Source organism: Berghia stephanieae, chromosome 3 (genome assembly GCF_034508935.2).
Source record: "Berghia stephanieae isolate SIO BIC M18660-M18661 chromosome 3, UCSD_Bste_1.3, whole genome shotgun sequence".
Taxonomy (NCBI): domain Eukaryota; kingdom Metazoa; phylum Mollusca; class Gastropoda; order Nudibranchia; family Aeolidiidae; genus Berghia; species Berghia stephanieae.
The window spans coordinates 78,720,509-78,739,252 of record NC_088362.1 but is presented as its reverse complement, the minus strand read 5'-3'; the positions used below and the strand labels follow the sequence as shown (position 1 = coordinate 78,739,252).

The window sequence follows — 18,744 nt, the reverse complement described above, 5'->3', positions numbered from 1 at the left end:
GAAAAAAATTGTGAATAATGTTAACGGTCTGGATGGTCGTTGGTTTCGGCTGGTAGGCTAGGGTTAAATATATCCATGGTAATGTAAAATCAATTTTATGAAATACCATGAAGTCTTTCCTTGCTTAATAACATATTAAACCGAAAAAACTTTACAGCCAATATACTTTAAACGTGGACTTATGAATACATAAACGCTTTACACTGTGTTAACCGTTTTCTTTTATTCAATGTACCTTAGTATTGCCGCCATGGATACCTACAATACAAGCAAATTCAACCTATTTGAGATTTTTTGTGGCGTGATGGATTCAATAACAGCTCTTGTTTCATAGTGAGCGTGCCAACATCTGGTATGGGAACTGAATGTACAATGTATGTCTCTAATGTAACTCCATAAGAAAAAAAGTCATACGGAGAAATGTTCGGTGACCCTGGAGGCCTGGCAATCGAGTACATCTATCCCAATCCACTTGTCTGATAACGTGCTTAGAATTTACGAACGAACTGTCTCCAAGTAGGTACTCAACACTGACGAAAAATCGGCACTCAACCGCTGCTGATGGTGAAAATGAATGAAAATAATTATCGTATAACTTATTCGTTTTTTAAAAAAAGTACATGTATCTGGTACTTTCCAAAGATGCTAAATTTACTGAGAAAAAGTATTTATCCGAAATGATTTAGCTCCAAGGTGCGGGAACACCGTCTTGCTGAAAATAAAATATATAGCCGATATTCATGAAGATGGGACGCACATAAATTTCTAGCATATTATATAAATATACATTTAATCATTTGCAGTTAAGAAATATGGACCTATAATGCTTTTGTGAATCTGCTTATACAAAACATTCAATTTATATATATATATATATATATATATATATATATATATATATATATATATATATGTATATATATATATATATATATATATATATATATATATATATATATATATTGTGTGTGTGTGTGTGCTTGTGTGTTTATTTTTGGGTGTTTCTGTGTATGAATAAAAACGAGGCGATCCAAAAGAGAAGGTAAGCGAGTTTAAGAGTGAGAGAGAGAGAGAGAGAGAGAGAGAGAGAGAGAGAGAGAGAGAGAGAGAGAGAGAGAGAGAGAGAGAGAGAGAGGTTGGTTTGAAGAACAAAAATACATTCTAAAATGACATAAGGAAGTAGAAGAGGATCTATGTAGAAGGGTTTTGAGGGGATGGGGGCACTGGCTAAATAATGTGAGACAAAACCATTTTATTGTCCAAAAGGCACTTTATTTATTAGGTAATGGGGTGAAGTTCAAGATAGTAATATGCTGAGTGTCATCATATTAAAAGGATAAACAGCCTCTTAGCTATTCTGGCATTCTCTAAGCTCCTTTTTCATTCTGCGAATCGCTTTTTTCAGTTCCGATTTAGACATTCTGAAAAAAAGACAGAGATGGTGTTTTCATTTATTAATATTATGAAGTAAAAGTTTCTGTTCAAAATGGAAAAAAAACCTTTTCATCAGAGTATTGTGGAATGGTCAGTCGCAAATTTGAGCATCATTAGATTAGTTGTGTCGAACATATTTCTCTTTAACTTTTAATATACTGTCTGAAACAATAAAAAATATAGCGTTTGAATAAATTCTAACAATTTCCAAAAGTCTGTCAAAATCTGAAAAATAAATGTTTAAAAATATTTGGCCAGAAAACTCGTCCTCCAAATATCGATTGATTAAAACGTCCTCATATTGGCAAAAACTCTCAAACCTGGGTCATCTCCAAGTCCACGGACGCATTTGGAAATATATCCGTGTTATTAATGTGACCCACCGTCTCAAAGCGGTATTATTGAATTTATTGCCAAATAAAGGAACCTTGGAATTGATTTCTATTCGTTACGATGGAGAATATATCGATAGTCGCGGATCAAACATTAAAGTCTCGATTTTCGTCACGATCGGCGGATCAGAACTCTGAAGTCTACATACGAGCTTTGCACACCATTTTATATTTAATTTTGGGCGGGTTAGACCTCTGATTGTCATCAGAGTCTGGTCCGCCCAAAATTAGATAAAAAATGATCCTCCCAAAATTAAATAAAACATGGTGTGCTCGTATGTAGACTTTAGAGTTTTGATCCGCCGATTGTGAACATTAGGACTTCAGAGGTTAGATTCGCCGACCATCGATATGCAATTTCTTGAAATTGCAAAAGACTTGAAGTTCGTCTTTTTTATCATTTCAATTCTAAATTGACTTTTTGTGGTCCGATTCATCCCGACATAATACCGTTTTGAGACGGCGGCTCATATTTGATATTATATTTTGTGAGGCTTTGTGGTCCTGTAATATATCATTCGGATCTGAAGAGCCTATGTTCAAACCCGGCAGGGGGTAGCGCTCAATCGAGTACGTGGAAAAGGCTCTTCACTCACATTTTCTCACATACTCAAGCGTGAGATGAGTACTTTGCCGATAACAGTGTTAGCTCTGAAGAAATAAAATAATTAGTACTGCCTTACAGGCGTTATGATTCGTCTTAGGTACAAGCTTTGCGTTGCTTTTGGCGTGGGGCAGGATATAAAGCGCTATGAGCACATTTGTAACCCATGGCTTCAATATGGTATTATGATCGGGTACACCAGATGACAAAAATATACTCTAATCTTGAAATAACCAGAAATGTGAAAGTTCAGATTTTGACGCTTAAAAAGCTTATATCAAAATGATCCATGAAACACAAACCTATATCTATACATTCTTTTTTAGCAACTAAATCGTACATCTATGTGGTCTTGTGGTTTGACGCTTGCCTTTGTATTGGATGGTTCTGGGTTTGAGTCCCGCTCTGAGCGCCGCATAGTTGAGTCCTTAGAAAAGGCTCTTTACTCACATTGTCTCACCGTACTCTGGTGTAAAACAAATTGGGTGTGGTTAACAACTATGCCTGTCCGGAACAAAAATAATATCGCCTAACAGGCGTTATGTATCGCTCTACATGCTAACTGTTGTTGGGTAGGGGTCCCTTGTAAAGAACTTTGAGCACGTTTAGAGGATTTTGCGCTAAATAAATCCTCACATTTTAAAAATCACCTCAACATAAAACTGTGTTGAGGCGATTCGTCATATTTAGTGGATATTGACCTGAACAAGTGTGTATGAAACGGTGCCAGCCAAAGCATGAAAGAAAAATACAAGACAAAAAACACTCCCAAAAAGTCAATTGGCCTTGACTGGGGATCGAACCTCAGCCCTCCTGATTACCGATCATTACACCACAGAGGTTCTCGATAGTTGGGACAATCTTAATTCCTATATTCTTCATTTGGGTATGCGTTTTACGCTGTGAACCCTCGGTTGCATCACACAAGATAACATTGAACACGAGAAAATATTTTAGTGGATATTTGGCGTTAAAGAAACTTACTTTAAAAACATACACGATTTGGTTTTCTATGTGTATTTGTATTTTCTACTTACCCGGATTGACCAGACTCAAAAGATCCAGCAGATCGGTCATCCCAATCCCAATCAATGGCTCGATCCCCTCTGTTGGCCGTTGCACCTGTTTTGTTGTGAGATAGAGACAAGAAAACAAAGCCAAGTTGTGACTTATGAATAGTTTGTTCTTTTACATACCAAACTAAAAAAAAAAAAGAGCACATAGATCAACTCTTTGAGAGAAGTGTCAGTTTTGTAATTAAATAGAAACAAGAAAGCAAAGACAAGTAGTAATCATGAATATTTAAATCAACAATAGTATAGGGACTTGACCTCGTGGATAAGTTGGAGGAAAACTTGATTGAAAAAAAATCTATTTCTAACGTTTTAAGCAGAATATTATAAAAAGCGCACTCAACTAAACACACAAACATACACACACTCACATACACTTACACACACACACAGATCCCGCTCCAACCCCCCCCCCCCCCCCCAACCTTACACACACACAAACAAAACCTCAAGTTGTCCCGTGACGTCCTCAAGATAAGGGTAGTTCTACTCGTGACCATTACGTGAAATAAACATGCTGCCGCGCATGAAATAATAGTATCCCCTCACCGTAAGAGGATTGCTATCAAAAACTACTATCAGTTTGAGTTTCTGATTTGGGTCAACCGAAAAAGACGATGATATTGAAGTCATTCCCAGTAAAGACAAATTAATTGGTTTTAATTGTAGTCACAGTATTGGTATCACTATGACTAAATAATAATATTTATTGATTGGCGTGGCCGAGAGAGCGTGTACCTAGTACCTGATTTGTTTAAAAAGTCTATATTTAAGAGATTAAAAAAAATTCGCTCTTGCTATGATTTAACGTTTGGCTTCACCCTTTCAGCCACACCTCAGACAACATCGCTGATTATTATCATTATTATTATTATTATCATCATCATCCTCATTATCATTTATATTTGTTTTATTATTATCATCATTATTATTATTATTATTATTATTATTATTATTATTATTATTATTATTATTATCATCATCACCATTATTATTATTATTATTATTATTATTATTATTATTATTATTATTATTATTATTATTATTATTATTATTATTATTATTATTATTATTATTATTATTATTATTATTATTATTATTATTATTATTATTATTATTATTATTATTATTATTATTATTATCATTATTATTATTATTATTATTATTATTATTATTATTATTATTATTATTATTATTATTATTATCAATATTATTATTATTATTATTATTATTATTATTTATATTATTATTATTATTATTGTTATCATCATCATCATCATCATCATCATCATCATCATCATCATCATCATTATTATTATTATTATTATTATTATTATTATTATTATTCATATTATTATCTATTGATACAGCTCAAAGGCTCATATTTCAATGGTTTCTCTTCCTGTTAACTATTTTACCCTAACCAGCCTAGAGTTTTGATGTTGGATAATGCTTTACTAGATACATTTCACTAACTGTTTTCGTAAAATGATCCTAATAACTTTGGGCTTTTTGACACAGCGTGTGTCTTTGCCTCAATTCCCGTCGCTACGCGGAGTGATCTAGAGCAAGTCACCTCGCTCGAGATTACTTTGAGGCGCTGCACTGCCGATGACTTTTTAATTATTTCAACCATCCCTTGGAATGGGTTCTAAAGAACTTCCAACGGAATTTTATTTTTATTTTATTCAATAGCAAAGATAAGAAAGTTTACCATCATTGCCAGGAGTCGTTCTCCCAGTTCCACTGTTGCCACTCGAAGTAGTTCTATCAGTTCCACTGTTTCCACTTGAAGTAGTTCTATCAGTTTCACTGTTGCCACTTGAAGTAGTTCTATCAGTTCCACTGTTTCCACTTGAAGTAGTTCTATCAGTACCACTGTTGCCACTTGAAGTAGTTCTATCAGTTCCACTGTTGCCACTTGAAGTAGTTCTATCAGTTCCACTGTTTCCACTTGAAGTAGTTCTATCAGTTCCACTGTTTCCACTTGAAGTAGTTCTATCAGTACCACTGTTGCCACTTGAAGTAGTTCTATCAGTTTCACTGTTGCCACTTGAGGTAGTTCCATAAGTTCCACTGTTGCCACTTGAAGTGGTTCCGTCTTCCTCACTGCTGCCACCGTAGGTTGTTTCATCAGTATTGGAAGCGGTGGCTAGTTATGATGAAAAGAATTATTGTATCAGCAGCAGTAGTAACAAAATTAGAAGTAATATCAATGTAGGAGTATTTGTTGCTGTTGTTATTGTTTGCTCTTGTGGTAGTGGTAGCAGTAGTGGTATTTGCTGAAATAGTAGTAGTAGTAGTAGTAGTAGTAGTAGTAGTAGTAGTAGTAGTTGTAGTTGTTGTTGTTGTTGTTGTTGTTGTTGTTGTAATAGTAGTAGGTAGTAGTAGAGATAATAATAATTATGATAGTGGTAGTATGTCTTTGATGGTTTGATGTCTCGTCTTGAATATAGTCAAGCATATTGTACCTATTTATGGTACTTTACCGCTATCAGACTACATAGAAATATAGCAGAATAATAGGATCTAGATGGTGACTATAGTCCGTTCCACAACCCGTGTGCACGCGTTGACGTGGATATCTTCACAAACTTCTGATGGATTTTAATGATAATTGACTAGAACACTCGAATTGTTAGGGACATCAAGCCGATTTATTTTGCATCGGTTACAACTCTGTCCGACCATCCGTTCGTTAAGATCTCATAAAGGAAGGATCTTACATTGCCCCATCTTACTAAAAAATAAAAATCCTTTTCTTGAAGTGTTCTCCAGTGCTTGACATGACAGGTTGTTGCACTACGTTCAAGTAAACAGGGCCAGTCACAGCAGCGCCAAACAAAAACATAAAACAAAAACAAAACAAAAACGGTCCACTTTATTTTCGTGACTATGCGTTATCAGCTGTACATACTTTTGATTTCCTCATATTTAAAATAATATTATTACATTATAATCACATCAACTTACTCCAGATTTCAGTTGTTGTCCGTTTCGAAGCATAACATTCCTGCAACTCTTCCTCCAAACTCTGCATGGACAAAACATTGATAAAAGTTAACAACAACAACAATTTCGTCATACATACATACATACATACATACATACATACATACATACATACATACATACATACATACATACATATATACATACATACATACATACATACATACATACATACATACATACATACATACACTACATACATACATACATACATACATACATACATACATACATACAACATACATACATACATACATACATACATACTAATACATACATACATACATACATACATACATACATACATACATACATACATACATCATACATACATACATACATACATACATACACACATACATACATACATACATACATACATACATACATACATACATACATACATACATACATACATACATACATACATACATACATACATACATACATACATACATACATACATCATACATACATACATACATACATACATACATACATACATACATACATACATACATACATACATACATACATACATACATACATACATACATACATACATACATACATACATACATACATACATACATACATACATACATACATACATACATACATACATACATACATACATACATACATACATACATACATACATACATACATACATACATACATACATACATACATACATACATACATACATAGGACAACGATTTTACATATTCGAAAATAATACTGTTTTGGGGGTCCTGTCAGAAAGTGGTAATTCTTTTTTAGAAATCTTATACCTTCGAACAGAAATCAGAAGTTAATCGTGATTACTGTTTTTAACCGATGAGAAACAATAACGTCATCACCACCACCACCATCATCATCATCATCATCATCATCATCATCATCATCATCATCATCATCATCATCATCATCATCATCATCATAATAATAATAATCATCATCGTCATTATAGACATCATCTTCATCAGCATCATCTCCATCGTTATCCTTATCATTACAGCGCTGAACTATCTATACGACCACTAAGCCTATCACCCCCACAAGCAGCAGCACCACTACCACCATCTCCATCTTCAACACCACGACAACATTATCGACGTTTTCATTTCAACAACAAAAAAGCATTAATAAAAAACGATCTGTATATTTTACATTAAAATGTATATTACTTAATTACCTCGAGCTTTTTCTTCAGTTTCTTGTTATTAGCATTGGCGGAAACCACCAAAATGCACATAACCACAAAAGCCACAGATCTCCTCATTTTTCAAATACACCTGTATCATTGTAAAACGAATAGAAAACACAAAATCAATCAATTGATAAGGTTTTAGCTAAAATACTCACTTCATCCTCCAGCCAGCTGTAACATACCAACACACAAAACTATGTGTAACGTTGAACGTTTATAATAAATAGTCTTCATGAAATTGGAGGTGTGCATCCGGGACTGGGACAGTGTCTCAGTCCGGATACCGATTTTGAAAACATATGTAGGAGAATTCCAGCAAAGCAGGAGAACATCGACAGGTTTACAAAACTCATTCTAAAAAGTTCAAAATTGTACATACCAGGGGGCCATAGAGCTAGGTATATCCCATGCTGGTCTAAGAAAAGCCAAGAATTATTAGAAGAATATGAAAAAACTCAAGATCAAAATGTTGCTGATGAGCTGCTAATTTCACTTGAAGAAGGAAGAAGACAAAAATGGATGGAAATGACAGAAAACCTCGACTTTGGTAGATCGAGAATACATGCCCGGAACCTTTTGAATAAACTCAATCCAGACAAGCCAAAGTTAAACCCCAGTGCATCATCCATAAGCGTGGAAAAAATAGCGCAACAAATAAAACAACGAAGCACGCACACTCCAAATCATAAATTCGAACGTGACATTAGACATAAATACCAAGAAATATACAACAGCCTACCAGAATATAGCTTTTCAGCCTTACCAATATCGACAGCTGAAACAGAAACTGCCATAAAACAAATGAAAGCAGGAAAGGCAGCCGGTGTAGACGGAGTGTACCCGGACATGATAAAGAAATTGGGGCCAAATGCTATCAACTGGCTCTCGTCTGCATTTTCTGAGATAATTGAAACAACCAACTATCCCTCTTACTGGAAACAAGCAAAGGTCTTAGCCATCCTGAAACCAAACAAACCAGCTGAAGATCCAGCCAGCTACCGACCAATATCCCTTCTCTGCTGCTTCTTTAAACTGTTAGAGAGAATAATGCTCACAAGACTATCTCCTAAATTTGACAACGGCATACCACCAGAACAAGCAGGCTTCAGACCAAACAGAGATACTACAGAACAAGTGCTGGCACTGACATCCTACATAGAAACAGGATTTGAACAGAAAATGAAGACAGGGGCTGTATTTATCGATCTCTCAGCTGCATATGATACTGTTTGGCACACAGGCCTCATGTTTAAACTGTCAAAAATAATAGACTGTAGAAAAACACTAAAACTGCTGAACAAAATGGCCGGAACAAGAAGCTTCTCTGTATGCCTAGGTAATAACACCAGCAAATCTAGGATGATTAGGAATGGCGTCCCACAGGGATCAGTCCTCGCCCCGAGCTTCTTCAACATCTACATCAGCGACCTTCCTGAAACAAGATCCATAAAGTTTGGATATGCAGATGACATAGCCATTGCCTTTAAGTTAAAAAACAAACAAGAAATACAATCAGTACTTAGTCAAGATTCAGACACTCTACACCAATACTTCAAAACATGGTTCCTGAAGATGAACACTACAAAAACAGTGTCAACCATGTTCCACCTCAACAATGCAAAATCAAAGGACCAACTTAAAGTAACTACAAATGACACCATTCTACCCTATGATGCAAACCCAAAATACCTAGGAGTCACTCTGGATAGGTCACTGACCTATAAACACCATCTGGAGAAAACTGCACATAAACTACAACGACGAAACAACATCATACGGAAACTCGCTGGTACATCCTGGGGAGCCCCTGCAAAAGTCCTAAGAACATCATCACTAGCCCTATGCTATAGCGTCGCTGAAAACTGTGCCCCGGTTTGGACTCGCAGTGCCCATGTACATAAAGTGGACACTCTACTTAATGATACTATGAGAACCGTCTCGGGAGCCCTAGAATCCACACCAATAGCATGGCTACCAACCTTAAGCGGCATTGCTCGCCCTCACCTCCGTAGAGAAGAAGCAACACAAAAACAACATGAGCGCCTTGACAACATCTCATACACAACACCGCTCAAACAAGTCACGGAAATGGCACCGAAAACCTCACGCCTTGAATCAAGGAAACCTTTTCATGGCTCAAAATTAGAAGATTTCAATATCGCCGAGACCTGGAGAAAGGAATAGACTAACTGTCCGCCAAAGGGTAGCGCAATAATCAACGACCCCTCTATCCAACCACTGCCGGGATTCCACGAGCTGACAAGAAAGCAGTGAGTACATGCAAACAGGATCAGATCCCGACACGGCAGAACAGCGACAAACCTGTACCGCTGGGGCTACCGAGATTCGCCCAAGTGCACAGCATGTGGTGGTGCCAAACAAGATATGGACCACTTGGTCCTGCACTGCCCGTCCACAGCCGTGCCAGGGGGCTATGCTACCGGAGGACAAAAATACCTGGACTGGAGTGAAACGGTTCACTTGGAGGTGTAACCATAAGAAACTACTAACTACTACATAAATAGTCTGAGAGAATTAAAAATTAATCATAAAAATGACTGACTAAAAAAACCCAAAGAGCTGAATGACGTCGATTTCGTTCCTTCTATTAACACTGTGTACATTTGTTACCCACAGTCTCATGACGGCATTATATCTGGGATCAGAATCTGAAACGGACACCGAACAGTGAAATTAGAATTGAAATGATTGGAAATATTATGGATCTTTTGTGATGTAAGAAAGTGTATTCATTATTCTTCACATTTGGAATGGGATTACATGGCTTTGTCCTGGCCCTTGCCGGAGTCCTTGGCTGTAAGGGAAGCAGTCAAATGTATGAGTTAATTTGGGGGGAGGGGGGAGGGGGAATGATAATAATGAATATAAAATGAATCCCAAGTTTCATATTTTTGGCTATAAATTTGTTTTCAAGTACCGAGTTCATCGGACAAAATACCGCTTTTAGACGGTGGGTGACGTATGTGACGAATTGTGTCAAAACGGTATGACGTCGGGGTCATTGACTAAATGGACTGGAAGCTTCAATTTATTAAACTAAGACAGATAATGTGGCCGTTTCAGGTTTTCTCTTTGTCAGCAAAACACGATGAATGTAAATTTTTGAATGTTTCCAATATCTGTTTCGTATTGAAGGCATTCATTAAAGACAGTGAGTTTTGTTCCTGGAGATTGCAAAAGACATCTTACTTTAATCCAAAAGTTTTGATCATTTTGAATTTAGACTCAATATTCTTAATCGAGTTTAATCCGATATGATACCAGATTGATGTCGTGAGACACATTTGTCTATCACACTAACATCGCTTCTATATCTTTGATGTGCTGCTAAATATTAATCTATTGCCATGTCTGGATAAAATGGAGGACAAACTTTTCCATTTCCTACAGATAAACAGGCTGTCAGACACATTCTTTCAACTTGAGCGATTACAATACATATGGAAAGCCAGCAATATATAAATAAATGAATGATTTTTTAAAATAAAAAAGATAAATAGATAATTTATTCATTCTCGAAGAGAAAATTAGTCTTTGGGTCTATCCCATAGCAATCTAGAGGGCATTGGTCTATCCCAATGGAAGACTGTAATAATCTAGGAGACATTGTAGAGCCGAAAAGTGAGCTAAGGCGATTTGGCTTGCTCAGAGCCACACAGAGCGACGGGCTTCGAGCCTGGTATCTTATAGGTACGAAGCAATGACCATACCGCTATATGCTCCCTGCCGAGATGCCGGGAAATGACAACAAAAAAAAAACTACGTGTAATAAAATTTTGTTTAGCAGAAAATATTTATATCTATCTTTGTTATCACAATGATCCCCTGCACCTATAAGCAGGTTACGTAAGTTGAGAGTTTGGTCAGCTCAGTTGGTAGAGCACTGGCCCCTTAAGCAAAGGGACCAGTATCGATTTTAGGTGCAGTCTAAATTTTATTCTGAACCTCCACTGCTAACTTATCAGTGATGTGGCAGTGGTTTTGTTATATCTGGTGAGAGTAACTGTGTGTCCTGTCAAAATGGTGGCAAACAAGTGTCACTGCCTGTTTAATTCTCCCAAAAAAACCCCAACCAAAACGGGATAAACCCCAACTCTAGGGGTCTTATATATCTAAGGGGAGAACTTGTTTAATTGACCAACTTAATTATATGAAGGTGTTCCAGATCTTGATAAAAAGGTTTCGGTCATGGATCTAGCCTATAAATACGCTGGGATCAAGTTATTGAAAAATGCACTGCAAATTTTCCTATCAATATTCATCATGTCTCGTTTGTTTTATTTAACCAGTATTAATAGTTAAGCTCATTTAAAAGTCAGATTGTAGAGGGATTAAGAGAATGAATGATTAGGAGGACGAGAGCGAGAATGGAGAAGGGTAGAATGCTATTGATGAGGAAATAAAAGATGATCATCATCATTTAATGGTTCTGGATCTGAGATGATCATGGTCATCCAACCCTCCCTATCCTCTGACGTCTCAGAAAGTCGATGTTTGTCAAATTCATCTCTCTTGTCCGTGTCCTAAGACTTATGATATAGCCAGTCCGTTGTCTATTTCTCCCAGACCTCTTCCTCGCTACTGTCTATTTCTGTTCATGTGATTAAGGAATTCTGACTGTTTTTCTCTTTTAGATTCAAGTAGAGAGCGTCTTAACTCTGCTTGATCCAATCCTTCATGGTTTGTCAATCTTTCTGTCCTGGATTAGTGCGGGGCGGTCCTTGGCAAGCTTAAGGACCACGGTCCTACGGTCCTTGGGAAATGAAGACCGCAAGGACCGGTCTCTAGACCGGTCCGTTCATTCTTGAACCGTTAAAGACCGCTACACGATGAAAACCGTGGCCTACAGGAGTAAAACACACGGAGTAGTCACACTCATTTCAAATTGTAACCTAATTAGAGAAGAGGGGTGATGCCTTCTTTATTTGCTCACCGTACTTCATTGTTACTTCGATAATTTAATAAAATTTGAAATTTATCCCCATTAACGGAGATAATGGCATCGCCCAAGGCGTTGATCGAGTTGTTCGTGGCGTTGATACACAAACGCAACTCCTACCCCCCCCCCCCCCCCACCCCCCCACCCCCACACACACACACATTAGAGGGCAGCGAGCATTGAAGAGTAAGAGAGAGACGTGAAGTTATAATAAGAGGGGGTGGATGAGGTGATAAGAGGGGTCGATGGTGACTTTTCGCCAGATCTAACAAACTCAGCTACCCATTCATTGCTGAGTAGACAGGGATTCAGAAAAAAATCGACTGCACCCGGGATCGATCTCTGGCCCTTTGCGTATAAAGAGAGTGCTCTATCAACTGAGCTATCGGGGTCCCCAAATATTCTATTGGACCTTTTAAAAATACAGACGTTATAACTGGTTTTTTTGGACGGAAGAAACTAATGAAACTCATATTACTTGATTAGTTAAAACACCAAACGAAATTTTAATATTATTGTATTATTTTAAATGACAACAATGCGATAGAAAGGAGTGGCGACAAGAGATGGACAAAAGAAAACAAAAAATCAGACTTGCAACTTGCTAGGTTCGACACACACACACACACACACACACACACACACATCTTTAGTAGTCACATACATTTCAAACAATAACCCATTAGAGAAGAGGGGTCATGCCTTCATCATAGATCATTGTCATTGCGATCATTATGGTGTAGTAAATTTTGAAATTTACCCCGTATAATGGAATCGTCCAAGGCGTGCGCCTCCTGTTCCCCCCATCTCACACACGAAAGGGCGGTTTGCGGAGTGGAGGGAGGTGGTCGTCTGCCTGTATGGTCGTCTGTGTCGTTTAGTGTATGGCAAAGGGGGGTGGGTGCGATTAATTAAGTGGGATGGGTGGTGATTGGTGGAAGATAGGCAAAGGACCGAGGCAACGAATCGCTGGGGAAGTAGTATGGCGCGAGACCGTTGAAAGGTGATAAGAAGTGAGGACCGCCGGCGGTCTTCCTCTTTGGGACTGGACCACGGTTCACAGCTAAAAGACCGTGGGACCGGTCCTCGGTCCGGTCCTCAGCGCGGCACTATCCAGGATATTCTCATGATTCTTCTAAGAAACCAAATCTCAACAGCCTCCAACTGTCTTTCTATTCTTGTTTTTGTTTGTTTATATTCTAAAATTCAAATCCGTACTGACCATATCTACAAGGGTAACCTGAAAGGTCTTGACACCGTTCTTGTATTTTCAAAATTATATTAGATACGAAATTGACAAAAGTGTCAAAACATAGCTTAGTTTATGTCCTTTCTGTTTATAATTTTTGATTTCAGCATAGTCACCGTTTCCATAAACACAGACCGCCAACAACTCACCAGTTATTGCATCGCGTCGAAGAGGAATTTACGTGGCAAACTTCCACACTACCTAGTCACCTCGCCATCTTAAGTCTTAAGAAAAAAGTAAAAGCCACTTGGATCTAAATCGGAACTGTAAGAGGGGTGTTCTACGACTTCAAGAAAACTTCTTCTTTCAATGTGATCATGCGTTTGCGTGGGCCTTCTTGGTATACTACGGGCACATACCTTACTGTAACTAAGGATTTCTCGAACAATTTATCCAACTTTTCCTAATGAAATTCCTCGCTTTGCGAAATTTCTGATTGTTTTATCCGATGATTGGCTCGGTGAAGTTTGTCAATTTGTTCTTAATTTACTTTGCTCGGTGCAGTTTGTGGATATCACTGCGACTCTGCTTACTAATGGTGGTGGAGACAGCATCATACCAGTAAAGCGCTTAACCCACCATTTAACTGTTCGAATACCAACAGTCAAGTCACCGTAAACACATTTCAGCCGTTTATGAATGTTTACGAGTGCAAATTTCTCTTAATGACGTTTTATTTGTTGAGAGTTGTGGAAAAGCTTGCAAATGAAGGTACATTGCCTTCTTGGATGCTACCATAAAGCTGGTATTTTTTCCGTATATAAGCAAAGTCGACAATCTTCTGGGGCTCCTGCCACAATTTCTTGCATATCTTCGATTACATTATTTTTTAATGATGACAAGCAAGAGAAAACAAAGTAGCACAAGAAAAATACAGGAAAAGAAGAAGAAGAAGAAGAAGAAGAAGAAGAAGAAGAGGAGGAGGAGGAGGAGGGAGGGAGGAGGAGGAGGAGGAGGAGGAGGAGGAGGAAGAGGAAGAGGAAGAGGAAGAGGAAGAAGAAGAAGAAGAAGAAGAAGAAGAAGAAGAAGAAGAAGAAGAAGAAGAAGAAGAAGAAGAAGAAGAAGAGATAAAAAATAACATAAAAAGGAAAAAGAAACGGGACCTATCGTCTCAAAACGGAGTTGTGACGGGGGTTACCAGATGTAAAGTAACTTGAAAATGGAAACGATCAGAAATATGCATTTTTAGTATTTCGTTCCCAAATAAATTCTGTTGTTCTTTTTTTTTTTTAAACACAACCCATAATCAAATAATCTTGGATATTACTTCAATCCTTCATCATTTTAACCATCCAAAATAATACCGTCTTGAGACATTAAGCCATAAATAGCAGCACCTGTAACCTCTGAGGAAGATGCAAAGCAAAACATTATAATTTTTAAAAACATGTGTAATATTAAAAGATCTGCTCACCTTTAGACTTCTATCTTAATAATATAGTATCCTCTATCTCTCCCTTATCGTAGTATCAACCACCTAAATTCAACAGGACTGTTGCACTCTCTTTATACTCATTTTCCCCATTAAAAACTTGAGTGACCATTACCCTTGACCAGTTAAATATTTACTATGGCAAAAAAAGTATTTAAAAAATTTGGCCAGAAAACTCGTCCTTCAAATGTCAATCGATTTAAACGACCCTCATTTTGACAAAGACCTCTCAAACCTGCGACCCGGCGAAGTCCCAGGTTTGAGATTTTTTTCCAAGATAAGGATCATTTATATCGATCGATATTTAAAAGACGAATTTTTTGGCTCATTTTTAAATAAGTCTTTTTCCAGTGTACGGCGTTTAACTGGTTAATTACAGTTTCAGTATAATGAAGACAATTTCATACCCCAGATAGTTGACCAGCTTCCATATCCTGCACATCCCGTAGGAAATGTTATATACGTATATGTGACCTACAGCCCCTAAACGGTACTATGTCAGGTTGACTTTGATGTTGAAAGTTGAATTTTTAATCAATGATATGGGACTTGGGTTTGATGATTTTGTTTTATCAAGGAGAAAAAAAATATCGTAGGCTAAAGAGCACAAATCCAATTTGTCCATTTTTAGGTCCTTTTATTATTAAAATCATTTTTAGCACGTTGTTCATTACGACATAATACCATATTGAGACGTTGGGCGACATATGGCATTACATAAACGTATCATTGCAATTGTCCAAGCATGAGTGGATTTATGATTTGTAGCCTGCATCAGCTCCTAAAATCAATGCACACCGATGGAGTTATTTCCCCTACCCGGACGTTTCTCTCCGGTCATAATTTAATGCTATTCCACTGACCAGTGCATGATACAGTTGTTTTCCTTTAATTTGGGACATTAAATCATACCGAATCCGGTTCAGTTTCCAAGGTTGGACCTTATCATATAAATACTGATAAAAAGTAGAGGATTTTTTCCCTTCTTTCTTTAAACTGAAAAGCTAAATGAACGCTCACTACATTAAAGGTTTATGATTTAATGTAAAATGTCCACGAATTTCCTTTGCAAATTGTGTCATTTTCAGCAAACAATTATAACAATCTCAAACGGTAATATAGCGGTCCTAGTTATCTGCTTTTGTTCTTCTCTTAAAAGCTATTGTTCAAGCCGCCGAAATTAAAAATAAGTGTTTTGTCAAACTACGACAGTATTGAATTATCATAACCTTTGTGTCCAGGATTTATGGCAAAATGAGAGATGTGGTATTATCTCATTCGTCTGTAGTGTTTCATTCATCCTGTTTTGTTGATAAAGGGAAAACCCAAAACGTCCATTTTAACTGTTTTCGTATATTAAATTGAAGCTTACAGTCAATTTCACATTGTTATTTATCTATTGGTTCAAATGAGGCGTTTTGATTTAAACAAAATTCTATATTTAGACCATTAGGGCAAATTTTTTTTGTTTTTTTTTTGGTTCACCCAAATATAAAACAGGAATGAGACGGTGGGTCCCAATCATCTTTGTTATTTGATCATAGGGAAATCAGAAGAGAGTGGGTGACACTCAAACGGGCAAGCACTGAAGTGGGGAAGACCGGGCAGAACATGTTAAAGTGGTGGCGACTTTCTACGGACAGTCAGTGTATGTGCGGACACCCGATGCTGTCAATGGAACACATTCTCTTGGAACTTGGGACCGACGTGCACTGACGCTGACTTAAGAACCAGCACTGGTGTGAAACGATATGATGATATGGGAATAACGAATTCCCAATCTAAGTTCATTTATTTTTTATCAAGCGGAGTATTATTTTTAACTGGGTGAGATGAGTGAGATGAGTGAAGAGGCTAACCAACATCAGTTGAATGGACGATTTCGTCGATTAAATTTAAACAGCGTCGGGGACGATCTACGATGTTTTCAGCGTTTACAAGGGTGAGTCAAAACGTAATGCGACAAATCTCCTACTGAGTTTATTTCTTTTTCATTTGACGTCATATTTGGCTCAATTGAATATACACATATACGTACCCTTTTACCAGAAAGTTGAAAAATTTAATCCTGTCATATTTTGACAAGTAGTTCAAAATGGCTGCCCCCACGAATGTCCCTCAGCGACAGGAACCTGCATTGAATCTTTTATTTTCGAAGAAAAAACCTCGAATAACATTTTAACTGCCTTGGGAACGTTTATAAAACTCAGGCATTTGGTAGAGACAGTGTTTTTAGTTTTAGGTGAGTTAAACATCTACCTCGCCATTTAGAAGAAAATGAAACCCCTCCAACCATATCTTTATCTGACAAATCTTGAGATGGTCGCCGGCCAAGCAGTGTCAACTCCGTGAATCAAATAAAGACAGAAGCATTGATCAGATCTGATAGAAGAACTTCTCTTGATGAGATGGAAGGTACAAATGGACATTGAAGCGACTGAAAGCAAGAATTCGTTGAGTTAGAACGAATTTGGAGATGGAGCGAGTACTGTTTCTTCATGAAAATGTCATTCAACACACGTGTAAGGAAAAGGGAGGTAATCTATGGATTACGATGTCTCACCATCCGTATTCAGTAGACTAGACACTTTCAGGCTGCCATCTATTTGGTTCACTGAAGGAGACAATGAGGGCACATCGCTTTGACGACGAAGCCAAGGCAGTAGTGAATAATTGGCTGAAAGTTTAGTTAACTCAGTTATGCGAGGACGGAATACATCGCCTTACAAAAAGGTGGACTGTGGCTATCGAGAGAGACGGAAACTTTGTTGAGAAGTATCATTCTACTCGGCTTATGCCAAGCTTTAATTTGAGGTATGATGCATTGTATTGATTGAATTTGTTTTAAAGTAATAAGCATAGTCCCATTACTTTTTGATTCACCCTCGTAGAATCTTAACAGATGACATAAAATGGACGCATCATTGTGAATTTCTATATCATATTTATTGATCTTGCCAGTAAGAAGGAAAGATCTCCGCACAAAGCTTATATCCATACTCGTTTGATTTTAATAAAGATATAAATCTTGATGACCACCAAAGGCTGCATCACACTTCAGTTAGAACCGTCAGAAACGTGAGTGAACCCGTAGGTTATTTTTTGAAAAAACAACAAACAAACAAAAACAAAAACAAAACAAAAACAAAAACAAAAACATTTGCTTGTTGACATGGCTGACTGAGATAAACTGAATCCAGAAATAGGAGAACAATAATATATTTTCAAAAATCCACTGTAATTCGATCAGTGATAAATTGAACACGCTAAGTTTTAAAAAAATATAAACTAATGCATTTTTTGTGATCAGAGTTACATTTCTGACAGTGATTATTTTAATGCCTAAAAAGAAGGTTAAAAGGAAGTTGTCTTCAT

At 37.2% G+C, this 18,744-nt stretch overlaps 1 protein-coding gene across 1 annotated transcript; it reads right to left on the bottom strand.

Annotated features, from left to right (window-relative positions):
• Positions 1-1,250: 1,250 nt before the first annotated feature.
• LOC144969653 (uncharacterized) lies at positions 1,251-15,425 on the bottom strand. The gene is made up of 6 exons (XM_078908795.1): positions 15,352-15,425; positions 7,714-7,813; positions 6,477-6,537; positions 5,218-5,655; positions 3,468-3,552; positions 1,251-1,421 (listed from the first exon to the last, which is right to left on the bottom strand). Exons 2-6 carry the CDS (start codon positions 7,798-7,800, stop codon positions 1,349-1,351), a joined length of 744 nt encoding a protein of 247 aa, XP_078764921.1. The 5' UTR covers positions 7,801-7,813; positions 15,352-15,425; the 3' UTR covers positions 1,251-1,348.
• Positions 15,426-18,744: the final 3,319 nt, after the last annotated feature.

What these genes read in the sequence shown, in the direction of transcription:
- LOC144969653 (XM_078908795.1), bottom strand. Translation starts at nt 7,800, where the DNA reads ATGAGGAGATCTGTGGCTTTTGTGGTTATGTGCATTTTGGTGGTTTCC. An exon ending in AACTGAAGAAAAAGCTCGAG is followed by an intron (nt 6,538 to 7,713) that starts GTAATTAAGTAA and finishes TTGTCCATGCAG; the next exon opens with AGTTTGGAGGAAGAGTTGCA. An exon ending in TTTGAGTCTGGTCAATCCGG is followed by an intron (nt 1,422 to 3,467) that starts GTAAGTAGAAAA and finishes TCTTTTTTTCAG; the next exon opens with AATGTCTAAATCGGAACTGA.